A 22,025-nucleotide genomic window follows, 5' to 3' on the forward strand; every position below is an offset into this window, starting at 1 on the left:
TCCTTCAGAGAATTGTACTAAGAGAGCAGCTGCACTTGCTCCCAGGTACTCGGTGTGTTAATAACATGGGCTCTGGAAGGACCTTGTTTTACAGCAGGAAGCAAATGTTTCATTTCTCTGCCATCATGACGCTTCACCTAAATCATTACTTCCTCCCCAACATTTATAAGAATGGTTCACAGCCTCTCTTTAAGAATACTTATGTGCATATATGCATTGCCCACGGACACAGACAATAGTAAGGTGAAGGCCTGGGGTGGGGTAGGAACCGGGTGAAGGGGGACAGTGGGGGGAAAAAGGGGAGAACATCTGTAATACTCTCAACAATAAAGATTAAAAAAAGAATACTTAAACTACTCGTGGTGATTAAAATAATTAGATAAATGTTGGCCTGCCAAAAGAAAAGGAACCCAACCAATGACCCACCCAGAAGGACACAAACAGATAAACCTTTTAAGTGCTGCCTCTTGGATCATCTGTTACACGTGCGTGGTCACTTACTGGAGTGTTTTACCAGAATGTTCTCACAGAACGAAAGCATGGCATACCCTTCACTTGCTGTGACAGCCCTTTGTTTAAGGAAATGGACATTGAGTCAGTCAGCGCAGGGAATCATTTTGTTCATGATCATGGACACAAAAAGTAGATGAATGCATGTGAAGTCAATAGGCTGTTGGGTGGCCTCTGGGTGAAATGAGGTTGTGCAGAAAGGTGAGAGAGTAAGAGAATGAGTTGACTTAATTGGAAAAGAACTTGATAGGCAGTGAATTCTCTGAATATCATCAAAACCAAAGCCAAAGACATATAGGAAAGATATAATGTGTAGCTGTCAACTGATGTCCATAGAGGTTCCTGTGTTTGTGTCATGAAGAATTTATCATCGTCACAACATGCTCATTGAACTATTCTGCATCAATATGGAAATATCAGTCAATTTTAGGGGGGAGAATGCATTCTTATTAGATAAGCATTTGGATAACACATTCTTGATGTGGAGATTGAGAGGACTCAAGGTTGGCTTGTAAACAAATGCTCTCACCCCACCAAATACCACTTGTGATTTTCCTGCCACAACCAGTTCAAAAGGTGGTTTTTCTTTGCAGGTTACCAGCCGGTCTTGTCTGGTCAGCAGGGGTTCCAAGGCCTCATGGGAGTGCAGCAGCCGCCTCAGAATCAGAGCGTCATGAGCAACCAACCAGGAACTCCGGTGCAAAGTGTGATGGTCTCCTACCCAACCATGTCTTCTTATCAGGTGCGCATCAGCGGGGTTATAAAATAGCACTGGCCAAAGCAGAGGCTGTGGGTGCATTCTCCATGCCGGGTGGGTGCTAGGCACAGCCACTGTTGATGGCTGACTTTGAGTCAAGGTTCTAGGAGACAACTAGAACATGGGAAATGCATGCTTCTATATCTACTGTGGCTTACGCATGTCCCGCCAAGAAAGTTCTTTAGTCCAAACTTCTATTCATGAAGATCTTTGGGCGTTCTATGGAAATTTTACTTATTGGGAAGAAGCCCTCATGACAAATTCCCATTCATTTTTGTACACACCCCAAAAAACTTTATTTACCACAATTATAAGTTAAGAGATTTTAAAATGGCATCTCAGATTCATTCAAAGGGCATTTATGGAACCCAACAACTGCATTTTCCAGACTAAATCTATATTGGATGTTTAAAAAGTGTTATGCACCCTTTTGTGGTCTGCATCCTGAAGCTCACTGGAAGGGAAGTGAAGGGTAGTGAGACGTTTTCATAATTACATTTAGCCGCACCAGGCAACCAGGTCCTTCTGGCCGTAAAGAACCTATCCTCAGCCCTCCTACCCTGACAGTCCTTACTCGCACTGAATCAGTGTCTACCTCCAGCTCCATATTAAATGTTCTCTAAAGCTGCAGGCTGAGAGTGACTTAGGTCCCTGGGACAAAAGCCCCTCTTGCTACAGATGGCTCCAGGCCACTTTGTTTACATAAAACCAGAATAGGAGCATGGCTTTCCGAACAGAGAAATCCAGACTGGGAGGTCCGGAGTGCTGTCCCAGGAGGGTAACAAGAGAGGGGACAGAAGCTCAGCACTAACACCTCTGCTCATTTACTGCATAGCAGATGTGTACCAAGCATTGTACATCATCCTTGCAGTCCTCTCGGGGGTCATTTGAAGTAGGTGATATTACACAAATGGTCTAGGGAATCAGAGAGGTTAAGTGGATTGTCCAATGCGAAAGAGCTAAGAAAAGGCGGAGCTGAGATTGGTGAAACCAAAAGCTTGAATATTTTTCAGGACATCACAGTATCTCATTGGACACCCAATAACAACCTCTTCACGAACGGTTCTCTCTTGTGTCTTCCTACAGGTGCCAATGACCCAAGGTTCTCAAGGACTGCCCCAGCAGTCATACCAACAGCCAATCATGCTACCTAACCAGACAGGTCAGGGGTCCCTCCCAGCCACTGGAATGCCTGTTTACTGTAATGTCACACCGCCGACCCCTCAGAACAACCTTAGGCTGATTGGCCCACACTGTCCCTCCAGCACTGTCCCCATGATGTCGGCGAGCTGCAGGACAAACTGTGCGAGTATGAGCAGTGCCGGGTGGCAGGTCAAATTCTGAGAGCTCTGGCCGGGGTACATTTCCTCCCATATTCCTCATGGCCTTTAAAGGAAGGAGCAAGGTGGGGAGACTAGCTGAGGACTTAAGTATTCACTCAACACCCAAATGGTTGCTGCTGGCATTCTGTAAAAAACAAAGACTAATACACACATTAGCTGGTTAATGGTGCATATTTCTGTCATGTCTGCTAGGTATGCCTTTATAGCTTAGCTAGTGACATGAATTCATCAAGGTAAGATTTTCTCCTACCACTGAACACCACTGTGTAGACCATAATATCCCTAATTTGGATTATTAGTTTTGTACTTTGTGTTGAGTTTGTGATGCTGAAAGTATTTAAAAAATTATATACTGAACTCATATTGTACCAAAGCTGTAATGGAAAAGCAAAGAATTGATGGCTGGAAGGAATAATTTATATACACTATAGAGTTTTCTTTTTTTAATGGACATATACTGTATTGTAGTGTTTAATCAAAATAAAACTATTTGACCTTATGGAGGAAGGTCATGTTTTTACCACCAGTTTGGCTCAGTCTGTCTTCCAATATGGGTTTGTTTATATGTCACTGGTGTTCCCTTCAAGCTCTATTTCATGAACAAGTCACGGAAAAGATGTTCCAGGGGTTTGTAAGTGAACTGGAATCACATGGGGAGGTGTGGTAGGCAAACACTTAGCCAACTGTAATTCCTTGTCCTGCTACAGCAGGGGTCCTGGAGGTTAGATGGCATTGAACTCATCCACTCATTGAATTCACATTTTTGAAATGTATACCTTGGTTTTCGTTTTAAGGCTATCGGATACATGTAGCTATATTTCCCCAGTTAGGAAAATTTCCCCGGGTGTCTTGGTAGCAGCAGTCCTGTACCAAACCCTGTTCCACCTTCATTCAAGTCCCACCATCTACCTGGAAAACAAGATTTGCTTAAAGGGAAATTAGAAGGGGCATGTTCTAATTCCACCGATCATATGGGTCATACAATGTTAAGTGCCACTGGTATTGATTCAAAGGCACTCGTATTTAATGTTTGTCCAAGTAACTGAAAATAAGGTAAAATAGAGCAATAATTGAGTCACAAAGATTCAAAACATTGGCAAAAAATTTTAAAAGAGACTTGTTCCAGGCCTTGGCCAGGTAGCTTAGTCGGTTAGAGCATTGTCCCGACATGCCAAGGTTGCAGGTTCAATCCCGTCAGGGCACATACGAGAATCAACCACTGAATGCATAAATAACTGGAACAGAAATGCATTGTTTCTCTCTCTCCCTCTCTCTCTCCTTCTCTCTAAAAATCAATTAATAAAATTTTTTTTAAATAAAATAAAAAATAAAAGAGGCTTGTTTCTGTCTAATACCAAAGTGTTTAATCTCCTATAGATTCTGCAATTAGGATTGATTTGACAAATAGTAACAGAACTCTGAATGTCAGCTTTGGCCCTCTGATAGATGTTTAATGGGGTAATAAAACCCCAGAGCTTTTGCTTTACTTTCATAGCACAATGACTAGTAGTTTTGTATTCTATACTCTCTGCCTAAAAACTATTGTTACCAGCAACAGGGCTAGACAAAGTATATCTAGATAATTCCCATTGTTTTTCATATTATCACATTCTTTATATTAGATTTTTTCCATTTTCATGTTGTTTAGCTGGAGACAGAGTTAAGCAACTGGTTAAGAATGTTACCTAACAGATTATCATTTCTTAATTCTATACTATCATTTTATTTTTCCTTTAAAAGGGAACTTTTACAAATACTCTCCTTAGCTCCATTCCTTGTGAAGTCTGTCCCATTTTCCCAAATCTCAGTCTACTGATTTCTTCGTCCTAAATAATCCCAAGAAAAATGTTATAAAAAGAGGATGTTGTTTGGTTTTTTTAATTGCGCCATTAAACCAATAAGCTCAGTAACTGTTAAACTAATAGCTGCTCTGAGAAGGAGCAGTCTGTTTGCTAAATTAACACCTTTCCCTAATGGAAGGAGGGAGCTGACCAATACAGATTCACTTTTGAAATATATTCTCTCTAGCCCTGTGATCTTGGCAGTGGTCCCAAACTCAAGGATCCAAATATGAGTCTGAATGTTTATCTTCTTTTCATAGAATTCTGGGAAATGTTGATCTTTTCCTTAATGATTCCTAGAACTACTGAACCTTATTGCCCATGGATTTGAAACATGCATCATACTAGTGGTAAAGATGGGCCCTCTTTATCTTGGCCACTCTTCCCAATATGTCTACACTCTTTCAGATTTAGGCACTGACTTTAATTACATAAGTCCTTTTGGATACCATCTCAGGCTGAGCCTTCTCTGTTTGCACTAAATATTGATATCCAGCTCTATTCCAGATCTTAAGTTTTGTTTACTGTCTTTCACATTAGAATATTTGCGATGGGTATGTATTTGATTATTTCGAAATTATGTGGCTCCATTCAAAATAAGTACAAATAAATTAAAAGCCCTTAGATTTAGTGCTGTAAATTTTTTCATACATTTGGTTATTCTGTGATAGTTGGAACCAAATGTTCTAACTGAATTTCCACCATAATTATTTTATTGTTTTAATATAGTTCCGCAGGATGTGGGCTGGGGGTAGGAGAGTGTGTTGCATAACATTATGGGAATAGAACTACGTAATTAATTATAAGTATGGCTGGAGGGTTTAGAATCAAGTTATAAATCATCGTTAACAAAATAAGTGGGAAACATACGAGCCAGAGAAACTTTACGAGAGAGAGTTGAAGGGCAAAGCAAATACAACTGGGAAAGAAAGAATGCTGAGATAAAATGGCTTTGAGATCTAATAAATGCATATTTAGGCCCTGCTTCCACTGTTGCCAGCAGCTGCAGTGCGACGGGATGCTTTCCTACCCCCGTCCTCCTGTGGACCTGCATTCTGTGTGCACAGGTGCGTACTGCGGACAGAGGAGCAGCCCGCGCCTCCCCTGTGCCCTGGCACGCACCATCACAGGCAGCTTCATCCCTTACAGGCCGAAAAGAAAGTACAGGAAACACCTCACCCTAAGGTTGGAATTAAAAGGTGTCGTTTGGGTTTTGCATCTAAGTAATATCTTAGAATAGTAGTTTCTCAATTATTTCCATGGAAGATTCCTTTCTCAGGATACTTGTAGTTATATGAAAAAGACTATGGACAGTTATAATTGGGAGACACGGTTAATGAAGAGTAGGCAATCTCTTTAAAAGCTTTCTGATTTCTGCAAGCCTATAATTTCCAATATCATGAATTTCCAAGAGGGAGGCGTAATGTGCACAGTTCCTCAAACTTAATTGAACACAATATCCATGTATCACAGAATGTATCCAAAGACTATTATTAAGAACATATATTTTTTAAAACTTCTATTAGCGAGCCCTAAGACAAGAATACAAATATATTTACTTTATTTCTGTAGAAACCATGTTATATATCAAAATGTAATATCACAACCCTGCTTCCGGCTAGGACAGGCTTGGTAACTGATTGTCTACTATTTCTTCCGTGAATGTGTGAGCCTGGAAGGCAATGCCACATTGCCAATAGTTCTAGAACTTTCTATTTGCAAAATTCTTAATGTTGAAGGACTTGATATTTAAACTTACATCTAAAATTATAGTAATAGTCTCATAGATATATAGTTATAGGTATATCCAGTGATCCTGTACACCGCTATGTGAGCATGACAGGGACAAGAGTGACTTACGCATTCATTTATTGCACTTCCTAATTTCAAGACCTTAAGCCACAGTCTATGGAGCCCCTCCTCCTAGGAAGTTTATGAGTTTTCAGAATTAATTATGTCAGTCTATAAATGACTAAAAATATAGGAAATTAGCCACAGGTCTCGTGAAAATACATGTAAGATAGCTTTTTAGAGAAGGAGCAGGTGGCTTTTGGCTGTGGTTTTGTAAGGCTTTCAACCTCATAGGTGAAATCTGGGCATGCAGACCTGAGGGGGGAGAAATGCCTGAACGAAAAGGAAAGAAACACAGGAAACATGAACATTATAATTCCGGTTGGAGTAGGAGGTGACTAGATAGAAGGAAGGGACACGATGAGTGCTTAGGAATTCACAGTGGGCCTGACTGGCATGACCGTGAAAGCCAGAGTTAACAGGTGAACAGAAGCTTCTGAAGGTTTCTGCATGAAAGGTAATATGATCTCAGCCATGGTTTATAAAGAAGTGTGGGCCTCCAAAAGGAAGATGGATGAGAGTTGAAAAGGCTCTTCAGAAACTGGAGGCGAACACGATGGTAGTTAAGGTCTGGCACTGAGCTACAGCATCACTGGGATAAGTAAGAGCGAGTGCTAGCTCTTAATTCCTGACACTTCGCAATTCTCTTGCATGCGCGGCCAAGCTTTAGCGGTGTATGTCTTGTCTTTACCTCTTGGCCAGAGACTTCTGCATGCAAGTGCCCTACCTTAAGCTGCATTATAAGGCACAGTCACTATAACTTGTCAGGGTAAAACAAATGAAGACTGAGCTGAAATCGCAGACAACATGGGAAGCCTGACAAGCCTCCATCACAATATAATTGGTATCAATACACAATATGCAGTGAAATCTGATATAGACCTCCTGTTCCCCCTTTAAAAAACATGGTGAGGCTCATCAGTTGAGCATCAACCTAGGATCCAGGAGACCTCCATTCGATTCCCGGTCAGGACGCATGCCTGGGGTTGAGGGCTCGATCCCCAGCAGGGGGAGTGCAGGAGGCAGCCGATCAATGACTGTCTCATCATTGATGTTTCTCTCTCTCTCTCTCTGAAATCAACGAAGATTTTTTTTTTAAAAAAGCACATGGTGAGAACACTTATCCTTTACGGCTCAGAGAAAAATTTTTGTTTTCTGTACCCTTAGGGATGCCCCTTCTACATGAGACCAGAGGTCTCTGCTCTTCCCACGCGATTCTGCCCCAAGCCCTCTTTCCTAAGGAAGTCGTCGTCTTCAGAGCACTGAGACTCTTTTCCTATGGTTCTCAGCTTTGCTGTTTGTTCCCAGTTCAAATGTGCATCACGTGCTTTCTGTGGGGTTCCACGACCTCCAGTCCTCTCTGCAAAAGGATCTGCCGCTATTTCATCGTCTGCTGCTCTCGGCGTTGTCTACACCCAGTGGGGTGAGGGGCATGTGATAACCGTCTGCAGGGGAAAATCACTCCTGACCGAAGTCCCACACACCCGACTCCTCCCCTGGGCAGGAGGCTGCTTTCTCTGAGACACTATTAACCAGCACCCTGACCGCGGGGGCTCGGGCAGTGCTTTGATGCCCGTGTCCGCAATTTCATTTGTTTGGTTTTCCTGCTTTACTCCATTTCACTCTCAGTGTTGGCAGGGAGGAGAGGAGAGAGGTCAGAAACTGAGCAAACAGGAAGACAGGAATCTGAATGAGGGTGACTGTCAGGAAACAAAGCCAGCAGGCGCTCGGGGAGGCACAGGCCAGGGCGAGTCAGCAGGACAGCACCCGGTGGGAGGAGAGCTGCTTTCTGAGCACTTAGGGCTCCACTCCTTAGCGCTGGAACATGCAGGGGACAGAGGCCATGCAGGAGTGGGAGAGAGGGAGGGAGAAAGTGAGGCATAGAGGTCCTGGGATTTAAAATAAGGCAGCTTATGGTAAAGTTTGGAATCATATTTCTTGTTAAAAGAACCGGTGGTCCATTGGAATGGCCCTAGAAAATTCTTCTGGCTAATGGTGGGGGCAATTTAGGGTCATATTGCTTCCCGTTTCACCAAAGTTTTCAGTTTGTTTGTATCTTTGAAACCGTCATTGTCCGCATCGCAATAATGCAATCGTAAGACTCCCCAGCTTCCTGCAGTTTGATTTCTTTTATGTATGGAGTTTGCGGCTGCCTCTCCTAGGTTCTTGAGCAACTGAGTCAGGAGGCACCTCTGTCTGTACAAGTATGTTCTTCCCTTTGGTGCAAAAGACCTCGGCTAACACAGGGCTCACGTTTCCTTGAAGAAATATGAGTGTGCTTCCCTTTCCGTTACAGGGACACGGGAGGAAACACCAGGTATGTAGCACGGTCTGGGTTATTTGAGTCAAATAGTCCTATGAATTGTGTCATCCAGTCCCACGAATTGTTTCTAAGCTGATGAAAATCACCAACGCAGGAAAAGCGCCGGTTTGTTGTAGGAAATAAGACGACCACCTGTCTTTTTCAAGTGTTTTACATTTCTCGACCATAAGAATGAGGCCACATTTTCCAATGAGATGCACAAGCCAATTTCATCCTTTGCAAAAGACAGAGGAGTTACTTAAGGTGCTTAATAGCAGTGTAATAGAGAGCAATGGCCTGAGACTGGAAAAGCGGCAATTTAAATTGGACATTAAGAAAATCTCACTCGAAGCAAGGGCAATTATGCTGTGAAATAATTTCCTCAGGGAGAAACAGGGAGATGCCATTAAAAGAGTTGTTTAGAAAAGAGTAGGTGAAGACGACTGCAGCAGAAGCTGCCGAAGGATCGCTTTGTGACCTGCTGCTTAGCTAGGCCCGTGTGTCATCCTCGCTGGAGAGTCGCCGGGTGCAGGGAGGTTACTTTACAGCAGGGAGGGGTCCACACTGTACCAGAGGGCTCTGATGTCTATCCTGTTTCTCTTCATGCAAAAACGTGACGCTATAAGTGGAATATAGGCGACAGAGGCAAGGAGAACGTAGGGGCCTCTAATTACTCAAAATCTGCTCTGTGTCCTAGAATATTTTTAGATGCATAGGCATCTATATCTATTATCTATTTCTTTCTTTTCTTTCTTTCTTTCTTTCTTTCTTTCTTTCTTTCTTTCTTTCTTTCTTTCTACCTACCTACCTACCTACCTACCTGACTATTATATATCTGTCTATATCTCTAATCTTACTCAAATCTTCAAGCAACTAATTGATTTGTTCAAATTGGTGGCTGTAATCAGCTGGAATTACTGGGCAGAGGGTGCTCGGCATAGCTTTTCCTTCTCACCAACATGTTGCTCTACCTGCAACGTGGGGTACAAAAAGCATCCTGGACCTGAAGTCAGGAGCCTTGAGTTTGAATCCCAGGGAACCTCCCTCGACTCTGGTTGTGCAAGGCCCTAAACCTCTCACAGCTTCACATTCTATGTTTGCAAATGGAAAGCGGAAATGCCATATTGGTTGACCAGTGTTCACTAATAACAGGCACGTCCATTCTTTAATGCATCCTTGTATGTGGCTCTAAATAAGTAAGAGGTTGCCACATGGGCCTGCTAACCTCCCTGAAACTCTCACTAGTAAGGTACATTCTGGCAACCTAAGCATTTTAGTGACCGTTTTATATTTTCTCTTATGCTATCTAAGAGGCATCCATCGCAGCAGTCTCCTTTTCTGATCTTGTTATCCCATAATCACTCAGGAAAGGGGGCCTATCACCCCTCACTCAGTCTCCATCAGTCTTCACTACACCTACTCTATTTACTGGTCCTTGTTTGTACTGGGTGCATCTGCCCAGGGACAGCTGGACAGTACAGTGTTTGTATCCAGCCTTATGAACACGTATGTGTGCAAGCACCACACTACAGCAGGGCGGACGCACCCTGGGACTCTGGCTGCCTGAACGTGGGCTCAGGGTCCTGTGGGTGATCAAGTCACAAAGGCAGAGGACTCAGGCCCCCAGGCATTCAGAACGTACACAGGTTTCCTTCCCTTGTCCTCAAATCCTGCCTTAGTTTCCAGTGTCTGCTACACTGAGGTAGCTGGACATCCTCAATAAGTCAGGTGATGGATGAGTTCAGTAACATGATGAGGGAAATCCATTTACAACGCATACCTGGGTCAAAGCACGATGGTGTACACTTTCATGTCTTACACTTTTGTCAATTATGCCTCAGTGGAGCTGAGGTAAAGAATCCTGAATATAAAACGCAGAGCCATAAAATGTTAGGAGAAATGTTAGAAGAACACCTTCATGTCCTCAGGTTATAAACTGATTTTTTTGGAGAAGACATGGAAATCACAAAAAAGAAAATTAATAAATTGTCAGTGCCATCATTTTACTCTCAATCACATGAGCAAAAATTAACAAATCTGGCAACAATGAGTATTAGGGGAGAATGCAAAGCGACCAGGACTTTCACTATTGCAGTCCCTCCCTCCATATGTGTCCGAGCCCCCCACTCCAGCCCATTAGGCTGCTGTAGTCCCTGGAGGAGTCCACATATGCCCACTCTTCACTGCCCCATGTCTTTATCTAAGTTGCTTCTTGTATGTAGAATGGCCGTCCCCATTAAGTCAAGCCCTACCAATATCTTAAGACCGAACAAGAAAGTCTCTCATCAACTTGTCCCTAACGCTCCCCTCCAATCACCCCAAGTAGGAATAAAGGTCCTGGACTCACAATAAATCTAAGCATTTTTCACAGCATCCTTCGCTTGGCGTGACTTTTTATGTTACTTTTGTCCGTGTCTCGTCTGTCTCCGAAAAGTACAACCTTGACGGCAGGACCCAGGGCTGATTTACCGTTATATTCTCTTACAGTCCCTGCACAGAGCAGAGGCTGCTCGCGTGGTGGGTACTCAACACATCGCCTGCTCAGCTTCTGAAGGAAACAGGCACAGTTCAATTCTATTCGATCGTACAGACATTGCCAGTTGTGTCTTAATTTCTAACCGTACAAGATAGATGGATGCTGTGAGATTAATTTTGCATGAGCGACGCGATTGGTGTCCAAAGAGGGGGGCAGAATAGCAACCAGGGCTTCCCTTCTGATTTTGACACATGTATTTTCTCGGGCCTCTGGGCATCAAAGCCTCCCCTGCAAGCTCTGACGCATCCCTTCATCACTAATGAAGATCTCCTTCTGACTCTTCTTGTTAACACATCCAGCTTCCCCGAAAGATCCAAACAAATGGCAGTGGCTTCCTGTTCCAGTTCATCACTCAAGATGCCTGACAGCGTCCAATTTTAATGAATGCCGCCAGGGCACCGGGTCCCTGGAACACGGCTCTCTCCCCGTCTTGGCTCACGGCCCGCACTAACACTGCTTTGATGCTATGGATACAACAGGGTCTGTTGAACAGATATAATCACAAGCTACCCTTCATTTAACAGTCAATCAATTTAGCTGACACGATGTCCTTTCAGCTAGGTGTTCATGTACTTAGAACCGTTCTCGACAGCCTGTAAAATTCTTCATCAGATTGATGTTTTTCTAAGCATGTGCAGTAGTTATGTTCCCTGTTCAACCATCCGAGGTTTAAAAAAATGCCTCATGATTTATCTAAATCAAATGCAGTTTAATTCAGAGCCTGCACTCCCCTAGGTGACAAAAAATTCAAACTCAGAGTTTAGTTTTAAAATAAAATTGTATTTTAGAATGGTTTTGTATTTGCAGAATTATTTCCAAAAAAAAAAATACAGAGTTCTTGTACATATCACACCTCGTTTCCCCCATTGTTAATATCTTACATTAGTATGATCCATTGGTAACAATGAACGAAGTAGTATTAATACATTCTTATTAACTAAAGCCCAGGCTTTTTTTGGATTTCCTTAGCTTTATCTTTCCATTTTCTGTTCCAGGATCCCAGGAAGGATAGCACATTAAATTTTAGTAGTCTTATCTCCTGAGGCTCCCCTTGATTGTGACAATCTCTCAAACCGTCCTTACCTTTGATGACCTTAAGAGTTTTGACTATTAATGTTCAGGTATTTTGTACAATGTGCCTTGGAAGAAATTTAACTGATGTTTTCCTCATAATTAGACTGTGGTGTTTTGGAAGGAGACCACAAGGTAAGTGCCACTTTCACCATATCATATCAAGTGTACACACTACCAACATGACTTATCACTGTTGATGTTGACCTTGACCACCTGGCTGAGACAGTGTCAGGTTTATCCACAGTAACGTTATTTTCTGTTTCCATTTCCTTTGGAGGAAGTCATTTGTTCCGCTCACACTTCAGGAGCGAGGAGCTAGGCTCTACCTACTTGAGGGCAGAGCATCGACAGCTCTGTTTGTGCGAGTCTATTTCCAGGCATAGCCTTCCGCCCCATTGGCCTATGTAGCTACTCTGTCAACAACGCCATCTGCTGTCCTGGTTACTGCAGTCTTATGCTAAGTCCTGGTATCAGTGGTGAGACTTCCATCTTTGCTCTTCTTCTGTGTTTTCATGCTTCATCAAGGCCTTCTGCCTTTTCAGGAAATTTTACACTCATTTCTCATTTTCTACAAAATAGATAATACACACGTAGACAAAAGAATAAATAAGATCATTTAAAACAGTGGAGATAATTGATAGAGACGTGTGGTGGAGAGTGACAGGGGGCCTCTTTGCCAGTGCAAGTAGAGAAGACCTGCTTAGGAAATGTCATCTGAGATAACTGAATGAAGAGAAAGCAAGTCAGGTCAAGTTCAAGAAAACAGATCTCTAGTGTGGAAACCAGGGAGTAAAGGGACCTGAGTAAGGGTCAATTTGCTTTCTTTTAGCAGCTCCAAGGCGGCCAATGTGGTTGCTACTAAGCTAAGTGAGCCAGGGGAAAGCTACAAGAGACGAAGCTGGAGCACTAGGCAGGAATTAGAACTAGAACGTGTAGGTGCTGATGGGCAGTTCTATGGAGCTTTAGAGAGCAAGGGGGGCAGAGTGACCCTGGGCAATTGTTTGACAGAGTCTGGGCAGACATCCCAATGCTTGATTCAAATTCACATACAACAGATAATTTCTTGCATTGTGTTCAAAACTTTCCCCACATTTTTTTTACCTTTGTAGCAGTCATAAAGGTAGGTTAGAAAACGTGAAAGGAAACAATTCAGAGACTTTTGTAATTTCCAATATGAGCCAGTTTTCACGAAGCATAAATACCTGTCTCATTTGTAGAAGAGAAAGTGCAAAGCAATGGTGTCCATGTCGTCTGAGATGTTCTTCATGATCTTGGACTTATTTGTGTACAAATAAGTTTTAAATTTTAAAAAAACTTTCTTACTATTATCACATCTCTCCCCAACCCTCCATCACTTTTTCTGCCTCTCTCACTCATCCTCTTTCCCTCTCTCCTCTCTACTTCCCCCCCTTTAAATCTATCTGTCTGTCTACTTATCTTTTATCTGTCTATCTATCTGTGATCTATCTATCTCTAATCTGATCTAATTCAAGGACCTCCCAAGGTAAATCTGTCAGCTTTGCAGCATTAGCTTGACTAGGGAGACTTTATGCTCCGACAACACAGAATTCTTTTCTATTCCCCCAACTCCTTCTACCCCATCTGTTAGTTCGTGCTGTTTCCCTGTCCCTGCACTATCTCCACCAGGTCCTCGCCCTATGGAAATCCTACCAATCCTATAGGAGCCAGTCTGAATGCAGTCTTCTCTACAAATCACTTCTCGAGAGTCAAAATGCTGGAGATGACTTTTGGCCTGAGTAGTGCTAGGTCTGAACTGTGCTTTGGGGGAATTTCTCTGACATTGGTGTACAGAATAACTGCAAGATAAAGAAGCACAAGGAAACAGTTCAGGTTGGTAAGACTCAGAAATCAATAGTTTTCAAAGCCTACGAGCCGTGTCCCCAGCTCTGCAGTTATAGCACCTTTTCCCCAGTTGTGTCAGTGGCACAGGTGGTCAGTAATTTTATTTCTCAATGAGAACAAATGAGTTCTGGATGCATGACAGAGGTTGGCTGAGTCCCCATGATGATGACAAAAATCACTAGCTTGGTTTCCAGAGTTGAAAGCATACTATGCAAACACGGCTGTGAGTCACATGTATTCAATTTAGGCAATTGCATTTGGACGTGTGATGATTCTATCTGAAAATGGGATCGGTCAGGGGGAAAAATGGACTTTGTAAGGCTGAACAAACAAGTCACTCACCAAAAATTGAAATTTCCATTTTCTCCCTGAGTTCTTAGATGAAGCTGTCCATATCTCTGAAGCTCTGGAGAGTTCTTTATTTCCCTCGTGTCAGATAAGATGTAGTGTATGCTTGTGTGTGTGTGTGTGTTTACCATATCCCCGCAATGATCCTGCTGCATTTGGTACTGAGCAAGATGCATGGCCATGGAGCTGTTGCTGCATTTGTTATCTGCATCCTGCATGGTACAAGCTGCAGGACAGCTTTCCTGTCCCTCTCTCACTTTCCTTTCCCTTTCTCCCCCCTTTTCCCAATCTGCATCAAAATGAACAACCATAATGAAATCTGCTTTAGCAAGCTGATTTCATTTCCTGAGCCAAACAAGATAACACTAGGGCTCTCTGGGAACAGGAGTTAACTAACTTTATATCCTTATGTTTGTAAGAATATGATTTCTTCTTCCCCTGTCCATCAGTCAGAGCTAATGTGCAATGTGCATTGTCATGTCTGTTTCTAAGGGCATATAGCCCTTGTTTCTGAGCTAGACCACCCTCTAATGTACTTTCAGTTACTGAGGCAGCAATTTGGTGATATGAAATGAGGAATTTGACATTATGCGCAGCTGGCATGGCTCAGCGATTGAGCGTCGACCTAGGATCCAGGAGATCCAGATTCGATTCCTGGTCAGGGCACATGCCCGAGTTGTGGGTTCAATCCCCAGCAGGGTGAGTGCAGGAGGCAGCTGATTAATGACTCTCTCTCATCATTGATGCTTCTCTCTCTCTCCCTCTCCTTTCCTCTCTCTCTGAAATCAATAAAAATATATTTTTTTTAAGAAGAAAAAGAAATTTGACATTATAACTTGACTTCTGAGACTTAACTTACAGAAATGAGTTTACAGAGGGAGACACCTATGTGTGGTGTGGTCATGGTCCCCATTACCTTCTTGAAATAGTGGTAATCTAAAAAATACAAAATGTCTAAATATAGAATATAAATTTATGAAAATGATTTAACCACCATTAACCTCAATTTCCCCCAATGTAACGAAAAGATAATCATTTTTAACCAATATTGTTGTTAAGATTATAATATAAGTGTCTGCAAAGTGCTTACTTGGTACCTTTTCAATGTTAACATTCATTCTCGCCCACACCCACCAAGCTGCTATGAAAACAATACCATGATGTGCACCAACTATGGAGTAAAACTCAGGGATGTTGCGATATAACGTTAAGTGAAAAATGGTCAGTATTATAAGTACAGTATTCAGCAGCTGACAAATGGGTGTTATCACCCACTTCATGTTAGACACTATGTAAAGACTTCAGGAAACAGTGATTAATGAAACAGACATGGACTAATTTCTGATGGAACTTCCATTTTAGTTCAGGGGTGAGTGAACTTTTCCTGAAAGGACCATGTAGTAAATACTTACAGCTTTGCGGGATATTAATTTTTGTCACAACTACTCAACTCTGCCTTTTTAGCGTGAAAACAGACAGGGGCAGTACATAAACGGATGCTGTTGTGTTCCAATAAAGCTTTATTTATGTCAATGTGAGAAACATCCAAACCTGTAAGAATTTTTATGAGTTTATCTGAGCCAAAGTGATGACAATTGCCAGGAAGCACAGTCTCAATGGATACGGAAAATGTTCCAGAGAAGGACAATTTTGCACCTTACTTTATATATTATAATCATAGAGGAGGCATAAGGGGTTACAAAGACCTATTAGTGAGAGATTAGGGAAGCAGGAGAAAGCAAAGCAGGGAAATCCCTGGGATTGGATAAAAAGAAAAATTAATAGACATGTACTTCCTTCTCATTGGTGGGTAGTTAGCAGTTAACAGTTAACATGATAACAATAACAATGAGGGGTTTTGTGGTCTCAGCTCTGGTGCAGTGAGAGGCCCGGAAAAAAGGAAATTACCCTGACATTCCAAAGGTATGTTATTGTAGATGCAAAAAGACAATAGACGGGCTCGGTTAAGGTAAAGATTGACCTTTGTCAGGGAAGATATCGGCCTAGGACAAGACTACCCACCATGACTCACTTTTAGTTAAAAAGTTGTCATTTCAGGCCATCCTATATGTTCACTTTAGGTCTCTGAGCTTGTAAGGTCACCACACAGGCCTTCCCTGAGCTTGTCAGGTTTAGTATGTGGGTCCTTTTTCACTCACACTTAACAAGTTTTGTAAATTTACAAAAACATATTTACAAAAGCAGATGGTGGGCCAGGTTTGGCCTGCAGGCTGCAGTATGCTGGCCCCTGGCCCAACCTATTTCAGCTATGTAGGAAGCAAAAATAAAAATACTGTTTCCAATCTAGAGGGAAATGTCCCAAAGGTTAAATTAGGTAGATTATGTATAATTGTTTTACTTTGTATACATTTTTGCCTTTTACAAAATTTCTCAAATGAGTATGACTAGCTCCAAAATAAAGTGGAAATAAAGAACATCTGAAAATGTTCTTGCATTGCCTGAGCCCTCGGGACAGTCAGGAGACTAACCTGAGATTAAAATATTGCCTTAAAATACTGGCAAGACTAATAACATTTAGATAATGTGAGACATCAAGGCTAGCGCTGCAACTTTAGACTCCATCGTGCACTTTTGAACTTAGAGCTCTGCCTCAGCTCTTCATCAGGCAATTTCAACTGTGTAAGATTTTATGGGTGTATTTATGCAGCTGTGATGGGGATGATCCTGTTCTAGTTACACATGAACTCAGGGGGTCATTTAATCAAAACCAACTATGTTCAATGGGTGTTTGTAATTGGTTTAGCACCAAGCTAGGAGCTATGACACATAAAATGAGACACATCACATTCAAGATTCTCAAGAATACATTAAAAAAGAAAAAGTTGCAGAATTTTGGACATGGTAGCAGCAAATAGTGTGATAGTTTCACTTGCAGCTGACGTTAGCGTTCTGGTGCCACTTCTCTCAGTGATGTGCGTCGTGCGTTGCTTTATGTCTCCCAAAAGACATGTTGAAATCCTAAATCCTAGTACCTCTGAATGGGGCCGTATTTGGAAATAGGGTCCTTGCAAATAGGATCAAGGTAAGATGAGGTCATTGGAGTGGGCCCTAAAGCAATGTGACTGGTGCCTTTATAAGAGGAAAATTAGGGCACAGACACACAAGGAAAATGCCCTGTGAAGACAGAAGCAGAGGCTGGAGTGATGCATCTACCATCCAAACAATGCCCAGGATTGGTGGCAGCCACCAGAAGCTAGGGGAGAGTCATAGAACAAATTGTCCCTCAGAGCCCTTGGAAGAACCAATCCTACCAACACTTGATTTGGGGCTTCTAGCTTCTTCTCTTTTGGAGCCCAGGCTCCTTGCTCTCAGGAACTCTAGGATAAACTATGAATGATTAGAGAACCCCTGAGGGGACACCCTCGATAATGAGAGTCCACCTTGGATGCTCCAGTTTCATCTTAACTCTGAGCTGATGGGGGCCACCTGAGTTACTACAGTAGGCATCTCAGAGAAGAGAGGAGCTACCTAGCTGAGCCCTGCCTCCATTCCCAACCTTCAGATGGCAATAAATCATGAATTGTTTTTTATTTACTTTACCAGGTTTGGGACTTTATAACAGGACAATGGATAACTGGTACAATGTCCATGAGTGATGGGGGGTGGGGCAGAAGTAGAGAGGTGGGCAGCTGGCTGGGTTGCAATGGATTAAGACAAAAATGAGCAGTGGAAAAAGGTAGACTACTGAGGTTAGGAATTCAGCAGTGGAAGTGCAGAAGTACTTTGCTAATAGCAAGGAATAGATCCAATTTGGAGGTTTGATTGTTTCCAGGCCAGAGCAAGTTGGCTGTGCTGGTAGAAGGGAGAGAGCGATTGAGGAATGCTTGGCCATCTCCAGTTTTAACCGTTAGCTGTTCAAGGCACCTTCCCCACAGCTTCGCCCAAAGAGCAGAAGCCGAATATGGCCCAGCATTGGCCCCTCCGGGCTGTGCCTCTCAGTGCCGAGTTTTCTGCACTCATTAGTCTCTTTTTCTCAGGATAACTTTTCTGCAAAAGTTTCAGCACACCTTTTAAAGGCGACGGGCTCATTTTAAATAAGTTGTTATATATGTTTACCCAGTATTTTCATTCTCTAAATGCTTTAAGGCTACTGTGTCCTAGACAATGTGGTTCAGAAAATGCAAATTATAATCAGTATGCTACCCAGCTGCACAGCCCACTTTTTGGTCCACAGAGTGTACAGACATGAGAGATGCTGCCACGTGTCCATCCTTTCTGCACAGTGCTTCCTAAACATTCTAGACTGGAAGCCGATCGCCTGCCTCCTCTCCTTAACTTATACGGACGTACATGGCCACCTCTGGGGCAAATTCACACTCAGGTTTGAAAACTGAAGGCAGACGCTGCCTCCTTGAATCCTGCATTCATGTAAAGAGTTACGTTAAAAGCACAGTGAAAATACAAGGAGATGGCTGTAGGTTCACTGTGCTATGTATATGCCCCTTTCAGCCAACATTTGAGTCCATACGTGCTTCCTCTGTAAGTCTGGGAGCTCCACGAGGGCAGTCTTTTGTCTTATTTGTTCCTCTAAGCTCAGTGTTTGCAGCACATCCAACTGTTCAATAATGTTAATAATTGAACATATGATCTGGTATCAGAATCTGCGACATTACGATCTTGCATGAGTCATTGAACTTCCAATGCTTGAGTGCCTCTCTGTCTCTAACTAAAAGGATGCGATTGCTACTTGCTCCTGCCTGCTCTCTGCTGCTCTTCTGAAGTTTAACCAGTTAATCATCATAAAACACTCAGAAGGTAAGGGATATGGAACAACGACATATGGTAACAAATTCCCAAGGCATCTCCAAGAGACCTGTCAATCAGTGACAAGCCATGGAAAGCGGCGTCAAGCCCCAGATACTCTGACGGCTGCAGAATCTCTCCTGTCTGTCACGCTGGTGCCAGGGATCCTGGGGCTTGGCTATGAGTCCTGCCTGCTGACTGATGTCTGCAGCCTCAGCTCGGCTAGCACCTGCTTGGATATATCTTTGAAAGGTGAACCTGTAGCACCGCTACACTTGGCTCTGATGTTCAACTGCACATGTGCTCTTTTTATCTGCAACAGATGCAAACCTTTTATAGTTGTGAATTCAAGGCAGGGATTGTCTAGGACAGGCTGACGTTAGCCCTGGAAGGTGATTGTCAGTCCTTGTCATGCAATAATCAGATGCTAGATGAAAGGCAAGTATTATTGTTTAAATGTAAATAAACACACATACAAACGAAGGGCACTTGTGTAAATGCACGGGCCAAAATTTTCCGCGCTTTCCAATATTTCCACTTTCAAAAATTTGCTAACATTCGATATGCTGTATAAACCCAAATAGACCAATTAGGCGATCTCAGTCAGAGAGTCAGACCAGCCAGCCGCTTCCTCTTCTCTTGCATTTTCTCTCTTAAACTACAGTAAATGTGTCCAACTTGAAGGTTGTTTTTAGAATGAAAATGGGAGCCATTTCCTGAGTTATAAACAGCGAGGGCTCTTCATCCACTTCTTACATATTTGTCATCTGACATTCTACAGGCAAAAGCATGAGGTTTATATTCTGTTCACACTCTTTTTTTAAATTTTTTTATTCTTGCCTGAGGATGTGTTGATTGATTTTTGAGAGAGAGAGAGAGACAGAGACATCGATCGGCTGCCTCCAGTATGGGATGTGACCGGGGATCAAATCCACAACCTAGGTACGTGCCCTGACCAGGAATCAAACCCACAGCCTCTTGGTGCACCAGTCGACACTCCAACCAACCGAGCCACCCAGCCAGGGCTCTGTTCAAGTTCTTGTAGTTTGATATACCCTCCAATTTCTTTTGCTAAAAAGCATAGAAACTCCCAGATGGCATATTATAGCAAAAAAATAACCTGGGCATCTTTTAAAAATAAGTTCCTCAACCCTCCCCCTCTTCCCGCGGTGCTGGTGCTATAGGTTATGTCTGAAATAAGTTTGGCCAAAGAAGGTATTTAAGCGTATTTTAGAGCTTGAAAAAGACAGGCAGGCAGGGTCGTCTGAACAGCTGTAGTCCCGGTGATAAAAATCTAACAAAGCCCTAAGACCTGACCCTTCTCTCAGCCATCGCCTCTTCTGGTTTAGAAGTCCCAAGTGGCTTTGGAAAGATAGATCAGGGAGGAAAGAGTTCTCCACGGGGACTGCTGCTCCCGAGGGCGAGCGCGAGGCAGACCGTGAGCCACAGGCGAGACACGCGTGGAAAGCGTGCGGGGCTCCAGCTGCCCTCGCCAGCAGGGCGACGGCTGAGGGCTCCCGCGGTCCCCGGGGAAAGAGACGCTGCCCACCTCTGGGCCCTCAGCGCTCTGGATGTGTGACAGTCCGAGAGCCGGCCCGCTCTTCTGAGAGAGGAAAGGGTTCTTACTGTTTCCTCCTTAGCGCATAAAATGGCCTGCGGGGGAGGCCGTCAGCTCGACACCCGCGCAGTCCGCAGGACGACCCATCGCTCCCTTGCGTAGCTCAGGGTGACAATATTCTAGCTGGGGCAAGGTTAGCTGGCTTTGGAAAACAGCGAAGCCTACGTCAGCCTCACTCTCGTCAGTATTTTCATAGACAGACAGATAGGTTTACATCTGTGTGTGTGTGCGTGTGTGTGCGTAGACAGAGGAACAGATTCAGAGACAGAAGAGGGAAAGAAGTAATAGAGAGAGGAGAGGATTAGAATGAATATTTATGTGTGTGCATATAACTTACATGTATATACACATAAACACACACGCACATACATGCACAGTGTCAACTGTGCAATAAAAACAACTGTGATTACATCCACATGACAGAACAGTATCCTTAAGAGAAATCCTTTCCTTGGCCTTTACGGAGGCGCGGTAAGACACGGCAAACCTAATTCAGCTGCGCTGCCATTCGGCTGGTTGTAATGAGCGCCGCGCAGAGGTAGAATTGGGCTGATAGGAACACTCGGGGAACACTCGCCCGCTTGATCTTTGCACAGCGCAAACGTGCTTCACGAATTCATGTCACTTGCTCTTTTCTAGATGCTGTCAAGTTCCTGTCATTTTTTTGTATTCAGCTATTTGATGAAGAGGAAAAAACACGGTGGCAGAGGGTATAATTTAAAAAAATTAAAACAGCCCTTAAAGGTAGCTGCAGAGAGAGAGAGAGAGAGAGAGAGAGTGTGTGTGTGTGTGTCAGAGACAGACAGGTGAAGGGGGTATAAGATATAAGTTTAATCATATTAAGGAGTACTTCAGGTCATGATAACACGTGTTTTTGTAGGAATAGATGCTTGGTCCAAAGCCGGTGAAAGAAATCTATTTGAAAAGGTTTTATAATTGCCACAGAACAAAAAGATTAGGTTCTTGGCTGCCCCTTAAAGCTCATTGAGCTAAATAAGTCAGCCTGAGGGCACCTGATCCAGATACTTGCAAGACATTTGTCTCATCTCAGAAAATATAAATCTGTGGACAACATAAGAATAGTATCCGTAAATACTTTGTTCATTTTGATAAAATTTCCCTTTATGGATCATAACCAGAGCCCATCATTTATCCCATAGCAGAAGGAAAAATCTACTGAGGTATTTATGTTTTATTTTCATTATTTAGCAGGTGGAG

At 43.0% G+C, this 22,025-nt stretch overlaps 1 protein-coding gene across 22 annotated transcripts in view; it reads left to right on the forward strand.

The window, feature by feature from the left end:
• ARPP21 (cAMP regulated phosphoprotein 21) overlaps window positions 1–3,136 on the forward strand; it is a 131,499-nt gene extending 128,363 nt beyond the window's left edge. For all 22 annotated transcript variants that reach the window (XR_014000374.1, XR_014000375.1, XR_014000376.1 and 19 more), the window contains 2 exons: window positions 1,104–1,252; window positions 2,354–3,136. Coding sequence is in view for 19 of the 22 variants with exons in the window: in XM_081159703.1 (XP_081015829.1) it covers window positions 1,104–1,252; window positions 2,354–2,611 (407 nt within the window). In the remaining 3 variants the exon portion in view is untranslated. The remainder of the gene's footprint in view (window positions 1–1,103; window positions 1,253–2,353) is intronic.
• Window positions 3,137–22,025: the final 18,889 nt, after the last annotated feature.

The sequence above is a fragment of the Miniopterus schreibersii genome (genome assembly GCF_964146895.1).
Source record: "Miniopterus schreibersii genome assembly, chromosome: 15".
Taxonomy (NCBI): Eukaryota; Metazoa; Chordata; class Mammalia; order Chiroptera; family Miniopteridae; genus Miniopterus; species Miniopterus schreibersii.